Source organism: Geotrypetes seraphini, chromosome 8, assembly GCF_902459505.1.
Source record: "Geotrypetes seraphini chromosome 8, aGeoSer1.1, whole genome shotgun sequence".
Lineage (NCBI taxonomy): Eukaryota > Metazoa > Chordata > Amphibia > Gymnophiona > Dermophiidae > Geotrypetes > Geotrypetes seraphini.
Genome location: NC_047091.1, coordinates 104,163,986 through 104,183,029, shown reverse-complemented (window position 1 = coordinate 104,183,029; position 19,044 = coordinate 104,163,986). Strand labels below are relative to the sequence as shown.

Here is a 19,044-nt window from a genome sequence, read left to right as displayed (position 1 = left end):
GGAGAGAAGGGAAGCCGGCACGCACACAGAGCCCCGGAGGGAAGCTTACAACTTACTGCTTTTACTTGCTTCGGGCCTTCCTCGCTGCCGGGTTCTGCCTTCACGGAAACAGAAAGTAGGCAGGACCCGGCAAAGAGGAAGGCCCGAAGCAAGTAAAAGCGCCAAGTTGTAAGCTTCCCTCCATTGCTGATCTATGAAAGATAGGTCAGCGATGGAGGGAAGCTTACAACTTGCCTAGCGACTACCGGGTTTGTGAGCTGGGAAGGATGGGAAGAGAAATGCTGTTGCTGCACCGAATAGGGGAGGGGGGGGAAGAAAAATATTCTGCTGCTGCACCCATTTTGGGGGGAAGGGAAGAGAAATGTTGCTGCTGACCCAATTGGGGAGGGGAAGAAAAGTGCAGCAGCAGCACCTAATTGGGGAGAGGGGAGAAGGAAGATTAGGGAAGGGAGAGGAGAGGTAAGATGCCAAGACCATGGGAGGGAGGGAAAGCAAAGGAGCTACCAGACCAAGGAGGGGGGGAGATGTCAGCGCATATGGGGGAGGAGGGAGATGCTAGGGCATGGTGAAGAGAAGGGAAGGAGATAGAGATGCCAGACCATGGGGGTGGAGTGGGAAGAAAGGAAGGAAAGGAGAAGAGAGAGATGCCAGAGCATAGGGGAGGGGTGAAGCTGAAATGAATCATGTACAAAGGAGAGAAAGGGCACAGGATATACAGTTTATTGAAGGGACATAGAAAGAGGGAAGATGCCATATAGAACAGAAAAAGTGCGGACACTGGATGGAAAGTGCAGAGAGGGTGGACAGTAGATGGAAGGGGTAGAGAGAGAGAGGGTAGAGGCTGGGTGGAAGGGGCAAAGAGAGGAAATATGTTGCATAGAAGGGAGCGAGGATAAACGCTGAAGAGAAGATAATTAAAGCAGAAACGACAACAGGTAGAAAAAAAATTTTTTTTGTTGCTTTACGTAGAATCAAGTAGTATTGTAACTGTATTAATTAAAATTTATAAATAGGAAATTGAAATAAGGCAGTTTTTTTGGGACTAAACCCCTTTCCTCAGGTCAGGACAGAATACCATAACAGCAGGGGTGCCCAAATGGTCGATCGCGATCAACCAGTAGATCACAAAGGCAATGTGAGTTGATTGCTTTGCCTTTGCAATCTTTTTCTTCCTGCCTCCCCGAGCCAGGCCAGGCGCCAGACTCACAAGACCTCACCTCTGACGTCAATTCTGACGTCAGTGAGGTAGTTCTGGGCCAGCCAATCGCTGCCTGGCTGGGCTGGAACTTCCTCTCCGACGTTAGAATTGACGTCAGAGGTAAAGTCTTGCGAGTCTGGCGCTTGTACATGCCTGGCCTAGCTCAGGAAAGCAGCAGGGAGAAATCGGCGTGGTGGCTTAGGGGGTAGGGAAAGAATGGGGGAAGTGGATAAATCGGCGTGATGGCTTGGGGGGGGGGACAGAGAAGAGAGAAAGAAAGGCAGAAATAAAGAGGGGGCAGGGGAAGAGAGAAACAGGCAGTCAGTGGGGAGAGAGAAAGAAAGAGACAGAAAGAAAAGGGAAGTGGCAGAAATAAATAAATATTGGATTTACATTCAGAAGAAGGAAGTGCAACCAGACTCATGAAATCACCAGACAAAAAGGTAGGAAAAATGATTTTATTTTCAATTTAGTGATCAAAATGTGTCCATTTTGAGAATTTATATCAGCTGTCTATATTTTGCACTATGGCCCACTTATACTAAACCGCAATAGCGGTTTTTAGCACAGGGAGCCTATGAGCATCGAGAGCAGTGCAGGGCATTCAACACATCTCCCTGCACTAAAAACCGCTATTGTGGTTTAGTAAAAAGGGAGGGGGTATATTTGTTTATTTTTGTACAGTTGTTCCTGAGGTGACATTGCATAAAGTCATCTGCCTTGACCTCTTTGAAAACTCGCGGAATATAAATGATAATTAACATTTTCTCTGCGTACAGTGTGCTTTGTGTTTTTTTAAAATTTTATTGTTGGTAGATCATTTTGACTTGGTTATTTTAAAAGTAGCTCGCAAGCCCAAAAAGTGTGGGTACTCCTGCTGTAGAGTCATTCTTGTATGACTGGATGAGCTATATTTATCTTTTTTTTTAGTTGTTTAAATTCATGCAGAAATAAATGGCTAAATTGAACCTAATGACTTCATTAACGCCTTTCCCTTTTTTAAACCTCTATACCAGGGGTCTCAAAATCCCTCCTTGAGGGCTGCAATCCAGTCGGGTTTTCAGGATTTCCCCAATGAATATGCATGAGATCTATGTGCATGCACTGCTTTCAATGCATATTCATTGGGGAAATCCTGAAAACTCAACTGGATTGCGGCCCTCAAGGAGGGACTTTGAGATCCCTGCTCTATACCATTTGAAAGAGGGCAAATATCTAATTATTCCCTTCTAGCATTGGATGCTTCTTAAATTAAGTAAAAATATTCTGGCACAAGTGTCAAACCTTAAAAAAGGAAGTCATATTGAGCACTGGAAAATAATAATAATTAACTAATAAAAATAGTACACATTTAGGGCTTCTTTTACTAAGTTGCGAAAATAGTTTTAGCGTGTGCTTAGCGCACACAGAATTACCACACGCGCTAAACGCTAATGCCAGCATTGAGCTGGCGTTAGTTTTCCCATGTAGCGCAGGAGTTTGCGCGTGCTAAAAATGTTAGCGCACCTTAGTAAAAGAGGGGGTTAATTTTCCCCACCACCAAATTTTCCCATCGCGCCCCACCCGGCTACTTTTTCATGCTACCCGGCTGGAAAAAATGTCTGGGGAGAACACTGAAGTGCAATGCCTCACGGGGCGGAAGATTAACACCCATCTCCTCCAGAAATTCCTGGGTATAACAGGACTCAGACTGGAGGTCCAGTTTCAAGGCCCTACCCATGTCAGGGATGAAACGAGTAAAGGAGGAGTTTCGAGTAGAAGACTATCTTCCTGAGGAGACCCCGAGCGAGATCTGGGGGCAGCCGAGAAAGAGGGAGAAATTTCCCTCCAATAGTAAGCCGAGGCCAAGGAGCCCCACGAATGGGAGACTGAAGAGGCTCTACTAAAGTGTCTGGAGGGCATTGAGGAACAACCCCGTGCTAGGTGGGCCGGGAAAGACCTCGGGGTCCGAGGCAGTAACTGGCGACGCCTCGGGGAAGACTGGGTAAAGGAAAAGTCCTCCACCGGTTTCGAAGAAGGCCCATTAGAGGCTGGTAGCTGCCTCAATGGGGAACACAACCCCGATTCTAACTCGAGGTTTCGCGGTCAGAAACCTGCCCCAAAGGGGCAGAGAAGCCCGGGACTTTTAGGAGGAGCAAACCTCTATAAAGTAGCGAGGGAAAAACAACCCCCTAGTCTGGAACCCCGAAAAGTTACCGGTGACTTGGAGGATGAAGAATCACTCGAGGGAACCCTGTGAGTCTTGCAGGCAGGGCCTCAAGAAACGAGGGGATGCTCAGGCTGGTCAGACCAAGGCTGGGTCGAGACCAAGGTCAGAGGCGTCGAAGTCCGGACCAGTTGGCTCACCACCGAGGAAAGCTGCGTGGTAAGAATAGCCTTAAGCATGTCCTTGAACATAGGCACCAAGACCAAAGGTGGTTGGGTCTTAGGTGCAGGCATGCGCTCCTTCGGGGGCGACCTCGAGGAAGAGTATTCCCTACGTGAGGGGGCACACTTAGAGTGATGTCTCGAAGATGCAGACGAGGCGGCACTGACATGAGACTCGGAGGTAGGCTTCTTTGCCAGCACACCTGAGGAGAAAAGAGGAGACTTACCTGAGGCCGGATTAACAGGAGGGCCGAGGCCGGGCCCTTCAAGGCCGACGGGGACTTTGAGGCTGAAGCGCCCAACGAGGGCACCGAGGCCGAGCTCGAGGCCTGTCCCGCAGGATCCATGGGGCCATAGAGTTGGAGAATCTTGGCCACCCTCCGACGAAGAGCCCGCAGTTGCAAAGTCACACAACAGGGGCACGACTCAGCATGGTGCTCTGCACCCAGGCACTCCACACACCGATGAGAGTCGGTGATGGAGATAACCCGGTTGCACTTAGTACAGTTTTTAAACCCGGAACGATGGGACATAAGAAAAAAGACGACCGCGGCCCTGCGAAGCCAGGCGGCCAGAGTAAGACCGGGAACCCGGTCAAAAAGGTACGATACCGAAAAACAAATAAAAAGAAATAAACAGATGCGAACACAGCGACTCAAAAGAAACTAATTAAACAAGCCGCGGTGCAAGAAGGACAACGATAAAGCGAGAAGCAAGGGAGCAGTGCTTCTGGCTCCGCGGAAAACAGGGAACTGAGGACACGCTGCGGAGACGCATGCCCTAGACTGGGCGGGAGGGGCTCGCGCGCATGCGCAGGCCAATCGCAAGCTTGAAGGTCTTCAAGCAAGTCTGCTTGTGAAAACGTCCGCTAGGGGGCTCCGTCGGTGACATCACCCACATGTAGAGAATATGTTGCCTGCTTGTCCTGGGATAATATAATTCACCCCAGACATAAGTATCTGGGGATCTTTGTCATCCTCTGATGCCAGGACTTAAGACAGATGGGTGTGACAAGTGCACGTCACAAAGGAAGCCGCAGCTGCCGCCTTAATCCTTAGGGCCAAAGCTTCAAATTGCCTCTTGAGGACCAAGTCCACTTTACTGTCCTGAGTTTCCTTTAACATTACACCTCCTTCATTAGGCAAAAAAGTTTGGTGATCTGTGCCACCAATGAATCCACCTTCACCTGAACAAACAGCTGCTGGAAATTGACAGGTAAAGCTTGGCCACAGTCTTAGCCACTCACAGGGACTCTTCTGGTGACTGTGACCAGATTTATGATGTCCGGATGCGAGGGAAAGAATGTAGTTGGAGCAACTGAGCTGCTCATAATGGAGCACTGCGATGAGGGGGCTGGAGGAACTTCCAGCATCATTTCTTGAAGCAAGATACGAATAATACCCAGAGTGCAAAGGCTTTGAACAGCTGACGTATCATGGGGTCTTTCCCCTGGTCCAGGGTCACTATGACTTCTTGATCACTTTTCTCATGCAGTTAACCAGACGCTGCCAAAGAAACTGCATCTTGAGAGACAACAGTGGCATGGAATTGGACTTTCCATCCTCCAAATCTATTTCAGACTGAACTTCCTGGTCGTTTTGTGTCCTTGTCTGGTTGGGGCGCATGCTGAGGGGAGTTTCCCTGTGCCACTGCCTTTGAGGACCCTCTGCAGTTCAAATACGCATTTCACATAAGGCTCACAAAATTCAGAGTGAAGCCTTGTTCTGGGGGGATCCCCTGCCAGTACACCTGAGCTTCACAGTCATCGCACGTCTGTGCTTGGCCAATGCACTTTTGAAGGGCTCTAGAAAGGGTCTCTTCCCTTGGGAACATGTCTCATATGGATCCCCAACCATAGTAAATTCAGAGGAGGCCGACACAAGGCTCCTGCCTCTCTACCACACACAGGACTTGGATGGTCCTTGGCTAGCCATTCAGCACAAACCTGACATGATATAGGGTAGAAAGGCCCGATAGGTCCATCCTTCCATATTGATTTTAAGTAAAATCAAGGGATTTTGAGGTAAAGGGAAGCTTTAGAAAAAAAGACTGTTTAAAATCCAAGACAGCTGCCCCCACTAAAATTGCGCTAATAAAGTACAAAAAATGCAGTTGAAGGGGTTTTAGAGGTAGGGGACCTCGGCTCTGGCTACAGAAACCTTTAACTTTCACTTTTGGAAACCCCTCCACCAATTTTCTCCATAGCCTATAATAGCCTTACTCACTGTGCCATATGCCTGTCTGTTTCAACTTAGGAATGCAGCTGGGATAAATGGAAAATAACTCTGCCTCACAGATTCACTGGACAAACTTGGTCTTTGGGCTGCCAGTTGGACTGAGGTCTGACTGAGCCTCAACCCTTAGAAAATCTTGTGCAGGATGGAGACAAATAGCCTGCACTGAAGCTCCTGATAAATTAGGGATTTCAGCAGCTACACAAGTGACAGACCCTGAGGTTAAAAAGTATAAAAGCAGACTGGCTAGCTAGTTGTCCCCGAGGGTTGATCTTGCTAGCAGTAGACTTCCACAGCACAAGGCTGTGTCTTCTGCCAGGTAAAAGTCTCAACAAGTGTGAATCTCAGGGCATGGAGCTTCCAACCAAACATTTAGAAAAAAAATACTTAAAAATAATAAAACTGCAGAAAAGAAACTTCTGAGCAATCTGCTTGCAGAAAAAACTGAGGGGGGCACGAGCAGCTCCCTGGGAAGGAGGCAAAGTTCAAAAGATGATCAACAGCATTCTGCAAGCAACTTACGGATTCAGATTCATAACCCTAGTGTTCAGGACTAGCACATTGTACTAGGCGTACCATCCTAGCTTGTTAAAAAACACACTTTTCCTCTCATCTTTTAAAGATGGCCTGGATACAGTACTTACCTAGGTCAGGGGTAACTACAACTATGCATTCTACATTTTTTATTTTTAACAGACATCTACGTACCCTTAAAGACAGATCACTGTTCAAAATGTAAGTGGGAGTTTTATTATACTGTTCAATTTTTGTCACAGAAGTCTGGACAAGACAGGAGCAAAAGAGCTTGGTTTAAACATTGCTTGGTCATTATTATACATTCTGTTCATGGCATGAAATAAAGCATGGACCATTTAAAATCAAAGTTATAAGTCAAATGTATTTTTGCAATAAAAATTTGAAGAATAAATTCCCATTCAACTTCTAGACAGTTCCAGCTCATTACTGTTCTTTTCTCCTCATTTGTAAAGATGCTCTGAAATCACCACTGAGGACTCAGGTCACCCAACCATCTGTCAAGCCACTGAAGTTTCGGGAAAAAAAAAAATGATGGGAAAACTGTGTGTATGTAGACCACATCATAGCACTGGCTGGAATTGCCCCTTATTGTGTCCGCAACTGATAATCTAGAAGAGAGAAAAAAATGTATTAAAATGGAATTGCATGCTATTGTTTTGTTTTCCCTAAGATTAATGTCAGAATAAAACATGCAACTTCCTCTTTTGCTAGATAACAAACAGATACAATACACCAAATGTGCTAAAAAAAAAAAAAAAAAAAAAGTTACCTCCATTCTGTGTAATATATCGCACCCATGGTAAGGCCTGATAACCGCTTTTCTCAATGATCTTCAAGTAACGAACCTTTCAGGAGGGAGAGGGGTGGAAAGCACAAAAGATTAAATTCCCTTTATCCCTTTCACCCAATCCTGGTTTTCTTGAAATAATACTCAGAAAACATGTCCCTTTCCTCACTAAGAACATAAGAATTGCCATACTGAGACGGACAGAAGATCCAACAAGCCCAGTATCCTGTTTCCAAAAGTGGCCAACCCAGGTCCCTAAAGCCGCTCATTTCGAAGCTGTGGCACACTAAACTGGTGGCCGCAGCTCAAAGGCATCTGGAAGTACACAGACGTTGATGCCCACGCATGTGGAAGGCCCTCCAAACAGGGCCCTGAGCCATCAGAGGGAGGCGCTGGCTGACTGCCTACAGGATGTGCCTCTGTCTGTGAGAGGCATGTCCTGTAGGCAGTCAGCCGGCGCCTCTCCTCCCCGGCATCTCGCAGCACACCTAGAATCTTGGGTGGCACACAGTGCGATATACTGCTCCACATGCTAAAAAGGTTTCTCCCTTGTGAGGCAAACACCCCATTTAACTTCCTGTTTCACATGATGACCCAGCCAGTTAGTGCCCAAGCACCCCCTTTCCCAAACAAAGGTAGCATAATATCTAGGAGATCAGCCACCTTATAATACCCTCAGTACAGACAGCACTTTGCAGAATCCTTGTTTAAAGAGGGATTTATAAACTACCCTATTCTACTCGTTCATAAACACACCTTATGTTCCCCACACTGCTACAACTCTGTAATCAAGTTCTTTCAAAACAAAAAGCAGCATGTTTTATTTAGCCATCACTCACCTGGATTCCTGAGGTGGTAAAATAGGGAATTTCAAACTTGACACTAATGGGTGGCTTCCCTTCCTTGTCTTCTGCTTCAACGCTTGGAAGTCCAAAATGAGCACGCATTAGATACTCCTTCCCGCCCTAGCCCCAGAAAAACCAAACACAAGGTGAAGTTTTTGTGCATTTTTAATAAAGACTAAAATGTTAACATAATTAAACCCTTGGACTCGCAGCAGATATGGTGGGATAGCCTTTTGACTCTTCTGGATGCCTATCCCAATCTCCTTTTCTGAAGCCCATAACTCTATATGTCTACAGAAGCAGTTCAGCATTGCTTCTTTTCAGTCAGTCTTAAAACACCTGTCCACTTCTCTGCCTTGCAAAACCCTGAGCAAACATTTCCCTTGATTCTTGTCTGAAAGAAGTCTAAGGGCTAGATTCACTAAGGACACCGATCATATCCCAACCACTTTACGACCCCAACCCGATTCACTAACCTTCCTCCCACACCCGATCTGATCCGTGCATGCAAATGTAGGCACAGGCAGCAATTCATTAAAAAAAGAGGAACACCGACTGGGCTGGCCGATCCCAAAACAAGCGACTACCGAGGACCAGTCACACACATCCCTGTCAATTCTCCTGCTCCATGCCGCTCTGAAATTCCAGCCAACTTCCACCATCCCTGATCTCTGCCGAGATCCTGCTCTGCTGACAGCTCTGCTCCCTGCTCAAAAAGCTCTCTGCTGCGATTCTCCTGCTGAAAAAGTTCTCTGCTCCTGCTTGCCGCCCTTCCCTGCAGTGCAAGCCCGTGGTTTTAACCCACTTTAAACCCGTGGGTTAAAACCACGGGCTCGCACTTCAAGGAAGGGCGGCAGAGAATAGGAGAGTCAGGGCGAGTTAAAAAAAAACCCAGACAGAAACGCATCTACAGGCAAAGTAGCTGGTCTGTGCATGCATTGGGATCACTCTCCAGCAATCTGTGTCATTGGTGAGAGGCATGCCTCCAATAGTCCCCATTTGCCTCGGATTGCCCACAGATCGGGTAAAATTGGTGGGCTTAGTGAATCTAGGCCTGAGTTGGAAGCAATTTTTGGGCTGTGGAGTCAGTGAAAATGTGCCGACTCCAACTCCTAATAGAGTTAAATTGTATGCCATACAAATATTATAATGCTTAAATTTCTTATTTCACTGATAATAATTTGATTAACCCATTTGTTTCAGGATATATTTTACTTTTAGAATAAATTTTGATATCAAATTATTTGATGATTACAAAATGTGATATATTTTATTATGTTTATATTAGCGAAAGTGGCACCTACAGAATGACATGGAGACAAAGTTTGTCCCTGGCCCCATCCTTGTGAGCTCTGTCCCCAGCCCTGCCCCATCCCTGTGAGCTCGGTCCCTGTCCCTGTGAATTCCTATATGGATATATAAATAAAAGAGTCTTGAGTCAAAGTGGAGATACCAAAAATAAAGGAGTGTGAGCTGCAATGTTTTGGGCACCAACTCCACAGCCCTGACTGTTACACTGTTACCATTGGCTGCTAGTACTTTTACCTGTCTTGACTGAAACCAATTCACCCCTTCAGTTCCACCTTGGCTAAATTTTCTTTCACTTAGTTTTTCATACGTTTCCCTTCTGTTGGTCTCCTATAAGTTCTTTACCAGATATGGTTATTTTAAAAGTCGCCAACCAGTTTTACCTATAAATCAAACCCATATCTACTTAAATATTTACCATTATACTAACATTTTTTAGTATACTTTTCATTTTCACTAGAAAAAATACAAGGGCACTGTACATCAGGATATATTTCTATTTCTTGAGTGACTGAAGTATGATATCTCAGAATATCACCTTCTTTCAAACAGTTGCTGATTACACAAACTGACTGACTAGAGGAGTAGACTACTAGTGATCTGTTTTAGGTGCTGTTAGGCTGTAACCACTAACCGGAAATGATTTAATGGACCACACGATTTCGCTGTTCTCTGGAACCCACTTCACGCTGCCCACTGTGGTTTTAAACTTGGGTGAATCAGCATCATTTGGAACTGAAATGTGAATTTCTACATTGTTGGCAGTCGATCTGCGTTTGAATTGACTCTTGGCCTGGGAAGGAATAGATCAGATTTCAATTATAGCAAAGTTTCTGCAACAAACACTTCTAAAAAAAAAAAAATCCCAAAACAAAAAAAATCCCAGGAAGTGCAGGTTAAAAGGAGCTGTGTTTTAGAGAGAACTTTTTGGCATAGTTGGGTTAATTAGGTGTATGCAGATGATGTCACCAATATGACATGAATATGTTTTCTGATGTCTTCAGAGACAGGCGAGTAACTTCACTTTATTTTTTTCTCTCTCTCTCTTTTTAAATGTTTTTATGTTTTGTAAACCACCTAGAAAAAAGCCTCTTCTATAGGGCAATGTATCAAAAATGCTAATAAACCTGAAATCTGAAGTAGTGAATGACAAGGGGAAAAAATTTGTCCCTGTCACTACCCCGTCCCCGTCCCCGCCCCGTGACTATTGTCCCCGCCCCATCCCCATAAGCACTGTCCCTGCCCCGTCTCCGCAACTACTATCCCCGCAGCATTCATACTAGCCTCAGTACTGCAATATTTAGCTTATTCCTTCCTTATAAATTGAAGTTCTGGCTGCTGAATTAGAGAAAGAGATGTTCAGCTGGCAGGGCTTTGTTTTTAAATTTTTATCAACACAACTAATATACTACTTTATCCTAAAGCAAAAAAGAAAATAAATAAATAAAGATTTATTTTCTACCTTTGTTGTCTGGTTTCTGCTTTCCTCATCTTCTCATTCAATTCCTTCCATCCACTGTCTGTCTTCTCTCTGCATCTTCCATTTGCTCTGTTACTGTGCCTCTCCCTTCACCCCCACCCCCAATTGGTCTGGCACCCATCTTCTTCCCTCCGCTCCCCCATAGTCTGGCATCTCTATCTTCTTCTCTTCAGGGTCTTCTCCCCACTCTCTGCTCCCTATTTTCATTCAGCATCTTCTCCCCATTCTATCTTCCCCATTTCCTTTCAGCATCTGTTCCTCTCCACCCCCTTCCCTCTCGCCACCTCACCGCCCTTCTGCACCCCTTGCGTGACCCTAGAATCTTCCTCCCTTCCCCCCCCCCCTTACCTTCGTGGCACGTTTTAAGTTACTTTCCAGAGTAACTTGCTCAAGCCGGCCGAGCCGGCCTGCAGTCGCATGTGTCTGTGAACGGAAGCTTCTCCTCTGATGCAAAGTTGCGACAGAGGAGAAGCTTCTGCCCACAGACACACGTGACTGCAGGCAGGCTTGGCCGGCTTGAGCAAGTTAGTTTGGAAACTAACGCGCCGCAAAGGTAAGGGAGGGAGGGAGATAGATTTGGCCGGTAGGAAGGAGGGAGGGGCCGCGCGAGCGTTCTCTCCCTTAACTGCGGGGACAAGGCCATTCACTGCTCCACGGGGCGATGGATGGCCTAGTCCCCGTGCCCGCAGTGAGCAATCCCCCCCCCCCCCCACTGTTTCAAGCCACTGTGTCATTCTCTAATCTGAAGCAATGCGTAAAGATCAGATGTGTGCTTTTGAATATGGCAGACATGTTTCTTACCCAGTCAACCCTCTCTGCTACCATGAAACTTTTCTCATGGAAAGAGATTTACATTAAGAATAAAAACATATCGCCCAGCTGCATGTTCACCTGTACCCTAGCCAAGAACTCCCACCATTGGAAGACCTATCCAGTCATACAGTATCTGCTAGGAGATTTGTTTTTTTGTTAACCAGCTGGCCATATTCAGGTGCATCAGAGGAGATAAGCCCCAACTCAGGGGAAAAAAGGGAAGGCGATGGCAACCAATGTAGTGACCCTTGATTTTTCTAAGCATGCACCCCCCAAACTGAATGAGTTAATCAGCTTTATGTTGTTTTCTGGACTGTGCACTTCAATTTCAGTGTACATCATTTCAGTCAATAGTTTTTGTTAGACTCAGAAAATCATCAAATAGCAGTTACTTACCATAACAGGTGTTATCCAGGGACAGCAGGCAGATATTCTCAACATATGGGTGATGTCATCCACCGAGCCCCGATGTGGACAGCTTCACAAGGAGACTTGCTTGAAGAACTTTTAGAAAGTTTGTGACTGCTGCACCGCGCATGCGCGAGTGCCTTCCCATCCGAGGTAGGGCGCGCATCTCCTCAGGTCAGTTAGCTAGCTAAGAAGTCCACCAGGGGAGGTGGGTGGGTTGTGAGAATATCTGCCTGCTGTCCCTGGATAACAACTTTTATGGTAAGTAACTGTGCTTTATCCCAGGACAAGCAGGCAGCATATTCTCAAAATATGGGTGACCTACAAGCTAACCAGAATGGGATGGTGGGAGTGTTGGCAATTCAGGAGAATAAATTTTGTAAAACTGCCTGGCCAAAGTGGCCCTCCTGTCAGAAAAAAAATCCAGACAATAATGAGAGGTGAAGGTATGAACCGAGGACCAAGTGGCAGCTTTGCAGATTTCCTCAATAGGAGTAACGTAGATCTAAGGAAAGCTACGGATGCCGCAATGACTCTAACTAAGGGCTGTGAATCGACCCTCTAGATCAGACATGCCAAATCTGGTCCGTGTGGTACTGAAATTTGGCCCGCCAGCCAATTTCAAATCTTCCCCAAAGCTGGCCCACCGGTACAAGCGCCACATCATTTGTAGGTTCACACGGCCTGCAGAAGATCACTGGTCAGCAGTAGCAATCCTTACAGGCTGTCATAGCCTCAGCTGCACGTTCCCTCTAGCGCGATCCCGCCCCTCCTCTGATGTGCGGGACTGCGGGCGGGACCGTGCCAGAGGGAACGTGTAGCTGAGGCTACAGCGGCCTGTTAGGATTGCTACTGTTGACTAGCGATCCTCTTCAGGCCGCGTGAACCTGCAGAGTCAGGCCCCAAGCAGACCTGCAGCTGAGGAAAGGTATTTTGGGGGGATTCCTAAAGAGAAGGAGAGAGATCAAGGAGGCCCACCAAGAGAGGCACATGTTCCATTTTCTATTCATTTATTACAATGGTGTGTCCAGGAGGCCTCATGCATTCCAGGGAACAGTTTTTATTATTTCAACAGCCACCTGCCTGCATACTTCTCAACCTTCTCTGCCCTCATCACCACCCCTACTCCCTTGCTACCAGGCTCCTGCAGTTATATTATTGAATAATAATGCACAACACCATCTCATTCTCCTCCGCCTCAATAAGAGCACACACATACATACAAAATCAGAACAGACTGCCTAATCCAAAATTTGACCCCCATGCCTGTCTAAGACCTAAAAGAGAAAGGAAAACTCTTTATTATTTATTTTGTTTACATCACAGAGCCAGCGTGGGGTTGGAGAGGTTGTAACCCTATACTTCTGCTAAGACTAAGGGGTCTTTTTATTAAGGTGCACGTTTAGTTCACGCTAATAAAAAGACCCCTAAATATTAAAAAAAAAAAAAAATTTTGGCCCGCAATTTAGCCTTTTTTTCAGATTTCAGCCCCTTATGTGATTGAGTTCGATACCTCTGCTCTAGATGCAGTCCAGTCTGAGCACAGCAGAAAGAGATGCGAGCAGCTAACCAGTTTGAGATGGTGCGCTTGGAAACTGAGTGTTCCAACTTGTTTGGATCAAAGGAGACAAAAAGTTGAGGAGAAGATCGCCGTGGCTTTGTCCTTTGCAAGTAGAAAGCCAAAGCACGCTTACAGTCCAGAGTATGAAGAACTGTTTCTCCAGGATTAGAATGAGGCTTTGGAAAAAACACTGGAAGAACAATGGATTGATTGGTATGAAATTCTGAAACCAGTTTAGGTAAGAATTTAGGATGAGTACAGAGGACCACCTTGTCATGATGGAATACTTGTAGCTTACTGACTCTGCGAGCAGACGTGAGAGCAATGAGGAAGACCACTTTCCAAGTGAGATATTTTAGATGAGCCGAAGACATTGGTTCAAATGGAGGCTTCATCAACTGAGCAAGAACATTGAGATCCTAAACCACTGGAGGTGGTTTGAGAGGTGGCTTGACATTGAAAAGTCCTTTCATGAATCTGGAAACCACAGGATGAGTAGAGAGGGATTTCCCTTCTATAGGCTGATGGAAAGCAGCAATTGCACTGAGATGGACATGAATGATTTGATTTGAAACCTGATTGCAACAGGTAATCCAAAACTGAAGACAAGGAGGTAGATTGAGGCTCCTTGTGATGACTGGTGCACCAAGCAGAAAACCTAGTCCATTTCTGGTTGTAACATTGCCTAGTGGTCAGCTTCCTGGAAGCCTCTAAAATGTCCTTGACAGATTGAGAGGTCTGTAGATTGTCAGTTATGTTGAAAGGTACCAAGCTGTCAGGTGCAGAGACTGCAGGTTGGGATGAAGTAGAGAACCCCGACTCTGTGTAAGCAGAGATGGAAAAACTGGTAGAAGTAGTGGCTCCCTGCTGCTGAGTTGAAGTAGAAGGGAGAACCAAGGTTGACTGGGCCACCAAGGAGCTATGAGAATTATGGTGGCATGTTCGTGTTTGACGAGTGTCTTGAGAATGAAAGGGAATGGAGGAAACGCATATAGAAATTTGCTTGTCCATTCCAGAAGAAATGCATCTGTCTCCAGGCATTGAGGAGAGTAGATCCTGGAGCAAAACTGAGGAAGCTTGTTGTGGGGAAACGCAAAGAGATCTATTTGAGGAGTTCCCCACTGAGAAAAAATGTGATGGAGAAGCGATGAATTGCGTGTCCATTCGTGAGGTTGTAGAAGACGACTCAATTTGTCCGCCAGACAGCTTTTCTCCCCTTGAATGTAGACTGCTTTCAGAAAGACATTGTGAAGAATTTTACAATTCCAAACCTTCTGAGCTTCCTGGTAAAGAGGGAGGGATTCTGTTCCTCCCTGCTTGTTGACATAGTACATGGTAACTTGATTGTCTGACTACTTGATCGTGAAGCTGTTGAAAAGCTTTGAGAGCACTGAAGATCGCTCTGAGTTCCAACAGATTTATGTGGCTCCGAAAATCTGTCCTGGACCAATGCCCTTGAGTATGGAGACCATCGAGATGAGCCCCCCCAAGCGTAAATCGAGGACCTTCTGATGAGAGACTGTTTGAAACAGTAAACCTCTGGAGAGATTGGAAGAGAGCATCCACCAGTGGAGAGACTGTTTGAACGAAGGAGTCACTGTAATGTGCTGAGAGTGGATCGGAATCCTACGCCCACTGAGATTCCAGGGTCCACTGAGGAACTCTGAGGTGAAGTATGGCAAAAGGAGTCACATGAACTGTAGAGGCCATGTGACCTAGTAGAACCATCATGTGTCTCACTGAGAGTGAAGTGAGGGATGACACTTTGAGGCAAAGGTGAATGAGAGCATCCTGACGTTGTTGCGGAAGGAATGCTCTGAGGTACACAGTGTCCAGTACAGCTCCGATGAACTGTAGGTTTAGAGAGGGCTGTAGCTGGGATTTTGGAAAGTTGATTTCGAACCTCAATTGTTGGAGGAACCAAATAGTCTGTTGGGTCGCTACAATAACTCCCTGAGATGCTGCATCTTTGATGAGCCAGTCATCCAAGTAGGGAAAAACCTGGAGACCATGGCTGTGCAGAGCTGGTGCCACCACAACTAGGCACTTGGTAAAAACCCTGGGAGATTATTCCAGGCCTAAAGGCAGCACTCTGTACTGAAAATGATTTCCCACCCAAAATCTGAGGCACTTGCGAGAGGCTGGATGAATGAGAATGCGAGTGTAAGCCTCTTTGAGATCCAGAGACCATAACCAATCTAGAAGGGGATACAAGGATGCTAGAGACAGCATCCAAAATTCTTCTCAGGCAAGAAATTTGTTGAAAGATCTGAGATAGGTCACAGATCCCCCATCTTCTTCGGGACAAGGAAGTAACGGGAGTAAAACCCCATGCTCTGCTGTTCCAAAGGAACCTCCTCGATGGCACAGAGATGAAGCAGAGCTTGAGCTTCCTGAAGAAGAAGAGTGGTCTGGGACAGATTGGAAGGATACTCTCTTGGAGGAAGATCTAGTGGAACCTGGATGAAGTGAAGAGAGTAACCGTCTCTGATGATTGCGAGGACCCAGAGGTCAGATGTAATGATTTCCCATCTTTGACAGAAATGATGGAGATGACCCCCTATGGGAAAAAGAGAGGACAGAGGCAGAATGATTGAGGTTATGCTCTGTGTTAGATGGTCAAAAAGACTTGAGAGGCTTTGGATGAAGCAGAAGTCTGAGGTTTACGCTGCTGTTCCTGCTGCTGTGGTTTCTTAGAAGGCGGCCTTGAATAAGATGCTACCTTCTGAGGATAATGCCTCTGGTATGATGGAGGAGGCCTATAACCCTTAGAGGTGGAAGGCTTCGGCTTTGGTCTGATGATGGAGGCAAATGACTTCTCATGCTCAGATAAGCGCTTTGTAGCTGCATCAATAGAGTCAAACAACTCATTGCCCTGGCATGGGATGATGGCCAGGCGATCTTGTAGATTCAGGTCCATATCCACGGTGTGGAGCCAGGCTAGACGACGCATCACCACTGAGAAAGCAGTGACCCTGGAGGACATCTCAAAAGCATCATATGCAGCCTGGACCATATGCATGCAAAATTGACCTAGAGTGGAATGCATATGCTGGAACTCTGACAAGCGATGCTCTGGGATGTACTTGAAGAAATTGGTCAAAGCATTGACCCAATATTTGAGCTATGATGTAAAAATAAAGTTGTATTTTAAAATTCTATTTGTCATCATAGAATTTTGATACAGCTGACAGCCAAACGTGTCCATGATCATTCTCTCTCAGTCAGGTGGGACTGTGGCATAGACCTTGGCCGGATTGGTTCTTTTCAACGAAGACTCAACGAGAAGGGATTGATGGGATAGTAGAGACTTTTCAAATCCCTTACAGTGGATCATTTTATATGGAGATTCCAGTTTTGCTGGGACAGCAGGAATGGAATATGGTGTATCAAGATTTCTTTTGAAAGTTTGAGTGAGAATGCCATTCATAGGCAATTTTAATGAATCCTTAGGAGGATTAGGTATACCCAGTTCTTCCAAATACTCAGAGTATTTTGAATCAGACACAAAAGTGATGTTAAGGTCTTTACTCATTTGGCATAGAAATTTGGTAAAGGACACCGAAGAAGAGGGTGGTCCTGTTGAGGTAAAGGTGAACGAGAGCCCTTCAAAGTACCTCGCATAGCCAAAAAAGAAGGTGAAGCCTCTCTGGAATATTGATACCTGAGGTCTGAATCCATAGGCAAAGAAGCCAAGGAAATACCGCTTCTGGAGTGAGCCAGAGAAATGGAACGTTTCCATTTGGAAGAACCAGCTGGTGAAAAAAACCTTGCAGGAGAAGAACTCGACTGACGAGAATGCTGTGGTTCTGCAGTAGATTTCCTCGAGAAGGAAGCTGGTTGCCTCGAGGAGTCTCGATGCCTCGAGAAACGAGGTCTTTCTCAAGAAGAAGAATGTATAGATTGATCTTGAGGCACTCTTAAGGACTCAACTCATTGTATAGTGTGTGTTATTTTTGCTGGAGGCACTCGCAAGGACTCGACACCTTGTATTACTGCTGGATGCTCAGGCTGGATTGCAGGAAGCAGGGTCGAGGCAGGAGTAATTTGTCAAGCATGTTACCAAACTCCTGATGCAGAATAACTTCCAACATACTCTGCAAAACTGGCACCGAGACCACTGGATCTGGTACTATTGGTATGGATATGGACTCCAAGTAAGACGACCTCAAGGAAGAGTGTTGCCTCGATTTCAAGACACGTTTCCTGGATAACCTCGGACTCACCAGTTCTAAAGGTGGCATGTCCTTAGGGGTTGGCTTAGGTATCTTACCTGATGGAGACACCGAGGATAACGGCACCTCAGGGGAAGATTTAGCTGATTTCCCCAAAGATGAAGACTTCCCCATCAAGAAAAGTTTGGTCGAGGTTGAAGACTTTTCTGGAGTCGAGGTCAGGCCCGGAATCGTGGTCAAGGCCTTAGGCAAAGGCCGATCCATTCAATCTGAATTTGACGATGTTTAAGGGCTCAATTCTGAAGTGTAGCACAGCGGGTGCACGACTCCAGACGATTATCATATCCTAAACACTGTACACACCACTTGGAGATCGCACGTTGACACCTGCTACACTTCTTGAACCCTGTGACCGGCCGGGACAGAGAATGGAACATGGCCATGGCAAAATCGAAGCCCGCAAGCCGAAGCCATGGAGTAGGCCCCGTTGTGACATGAAGAAAAAAAAACAAACAAAACTTATTTTTTAAAAAAATTAAAATGAAATGCGTAAATAAATACAACAACCCTGTAAAGAAAAAACATGAGCTGCGGTGAGAGAAGACATGAGTAGAACTAACTCTCACGCAGAGCCTTGAAACAAGGGCTTCTCAGCTCCACGGAAAACTTAGAACTGAGGAGACGCAGGGCAGGAAGGCACTCGCGCATGCGCAGTGTGGCAGTCACAAACTTTCTAAAAGTTCTTCAAGCAAGTCTGCTTTTGCAGCTGTCCGCATCGGGGTTCCGTGGATGATGTCACCCATATGTTGAGAATATGCTGCCTGCTTGTCCTGGGATAAACTATATTACTTAAAATAAAAACAGCTTTATTGGACAAAATGATGAAAGTGGATGTACTTTTGTCTGATGGACTATTCAGAACTGACCTTGATCATGTATTCTATGCGACTATGGGAATGCTTCTCGATTACAGACTCAATCCAGATCAATGGTTTCACCTGTTACAGGATGGATAACAAAACATGAAGCCCCTAAAAAATTATAATAAAAACACTGATACTAGTGCACATTAACAGAGTCCTATAGTATTTAAACATAACAGCAGCAGGTGATGCTGGGGAGCTGTTGATGAGGACTCAATTCCAGCTGGCTTGTGATGCTACCAGAGTGCCACAAGAAAGAAGTCACAAATGCTGCTTAACTCAAAATGGGCACCAATCAGATCAGTGCAGGACTCATACCCTCTTGATAGTATTACATGGTTTTAACTGTACAAAACATCGCAATGCTGTTGGATGGCAGTTAGAACCTTGTAATCCCATGCATAGACT

General features: G+C 45.8%; 1 protein-coding gene across 1 annotated transcript in view; it reads right to left on the bottom strand.

The window, feature by feature from the left end:
- Positions 1–6,520: 6,520 nt before the first annotated feature.
- Positions 6,521–19,044, bottom strand: part of LOC117364758 (AP-1 complex subunit mu-1) — a 96,670-nt gene continuing 84,146 nt past the window's right edge. Inside the window, exons 8-12 of the mRNA XM_033954354.1 lie at positions 18,640–18,711; positions 9,911–10,069; positions 7,963–8,088; positions 7,106–7,181; positions 6,521–6,944 (exon numbers count right to left, since the gene is read on the bottom strand). Coding sequence (XP_033810245.1) covers positions 6,922–6,944; positions 7,106–7,181; positions 7,963–8,088; positions 9,911–10,069; positions 18,640–18,711 — 456 coding nt within the window. The 3' untranslated portion in view covers positions 6,521–6,921. The remainder of the gene's footprint in view (positions 6,945–7,105; positions 7,182–7,962; positions 8,089–9,910; positions 10,070–18,639; positions 18,712–19,044) is intronic.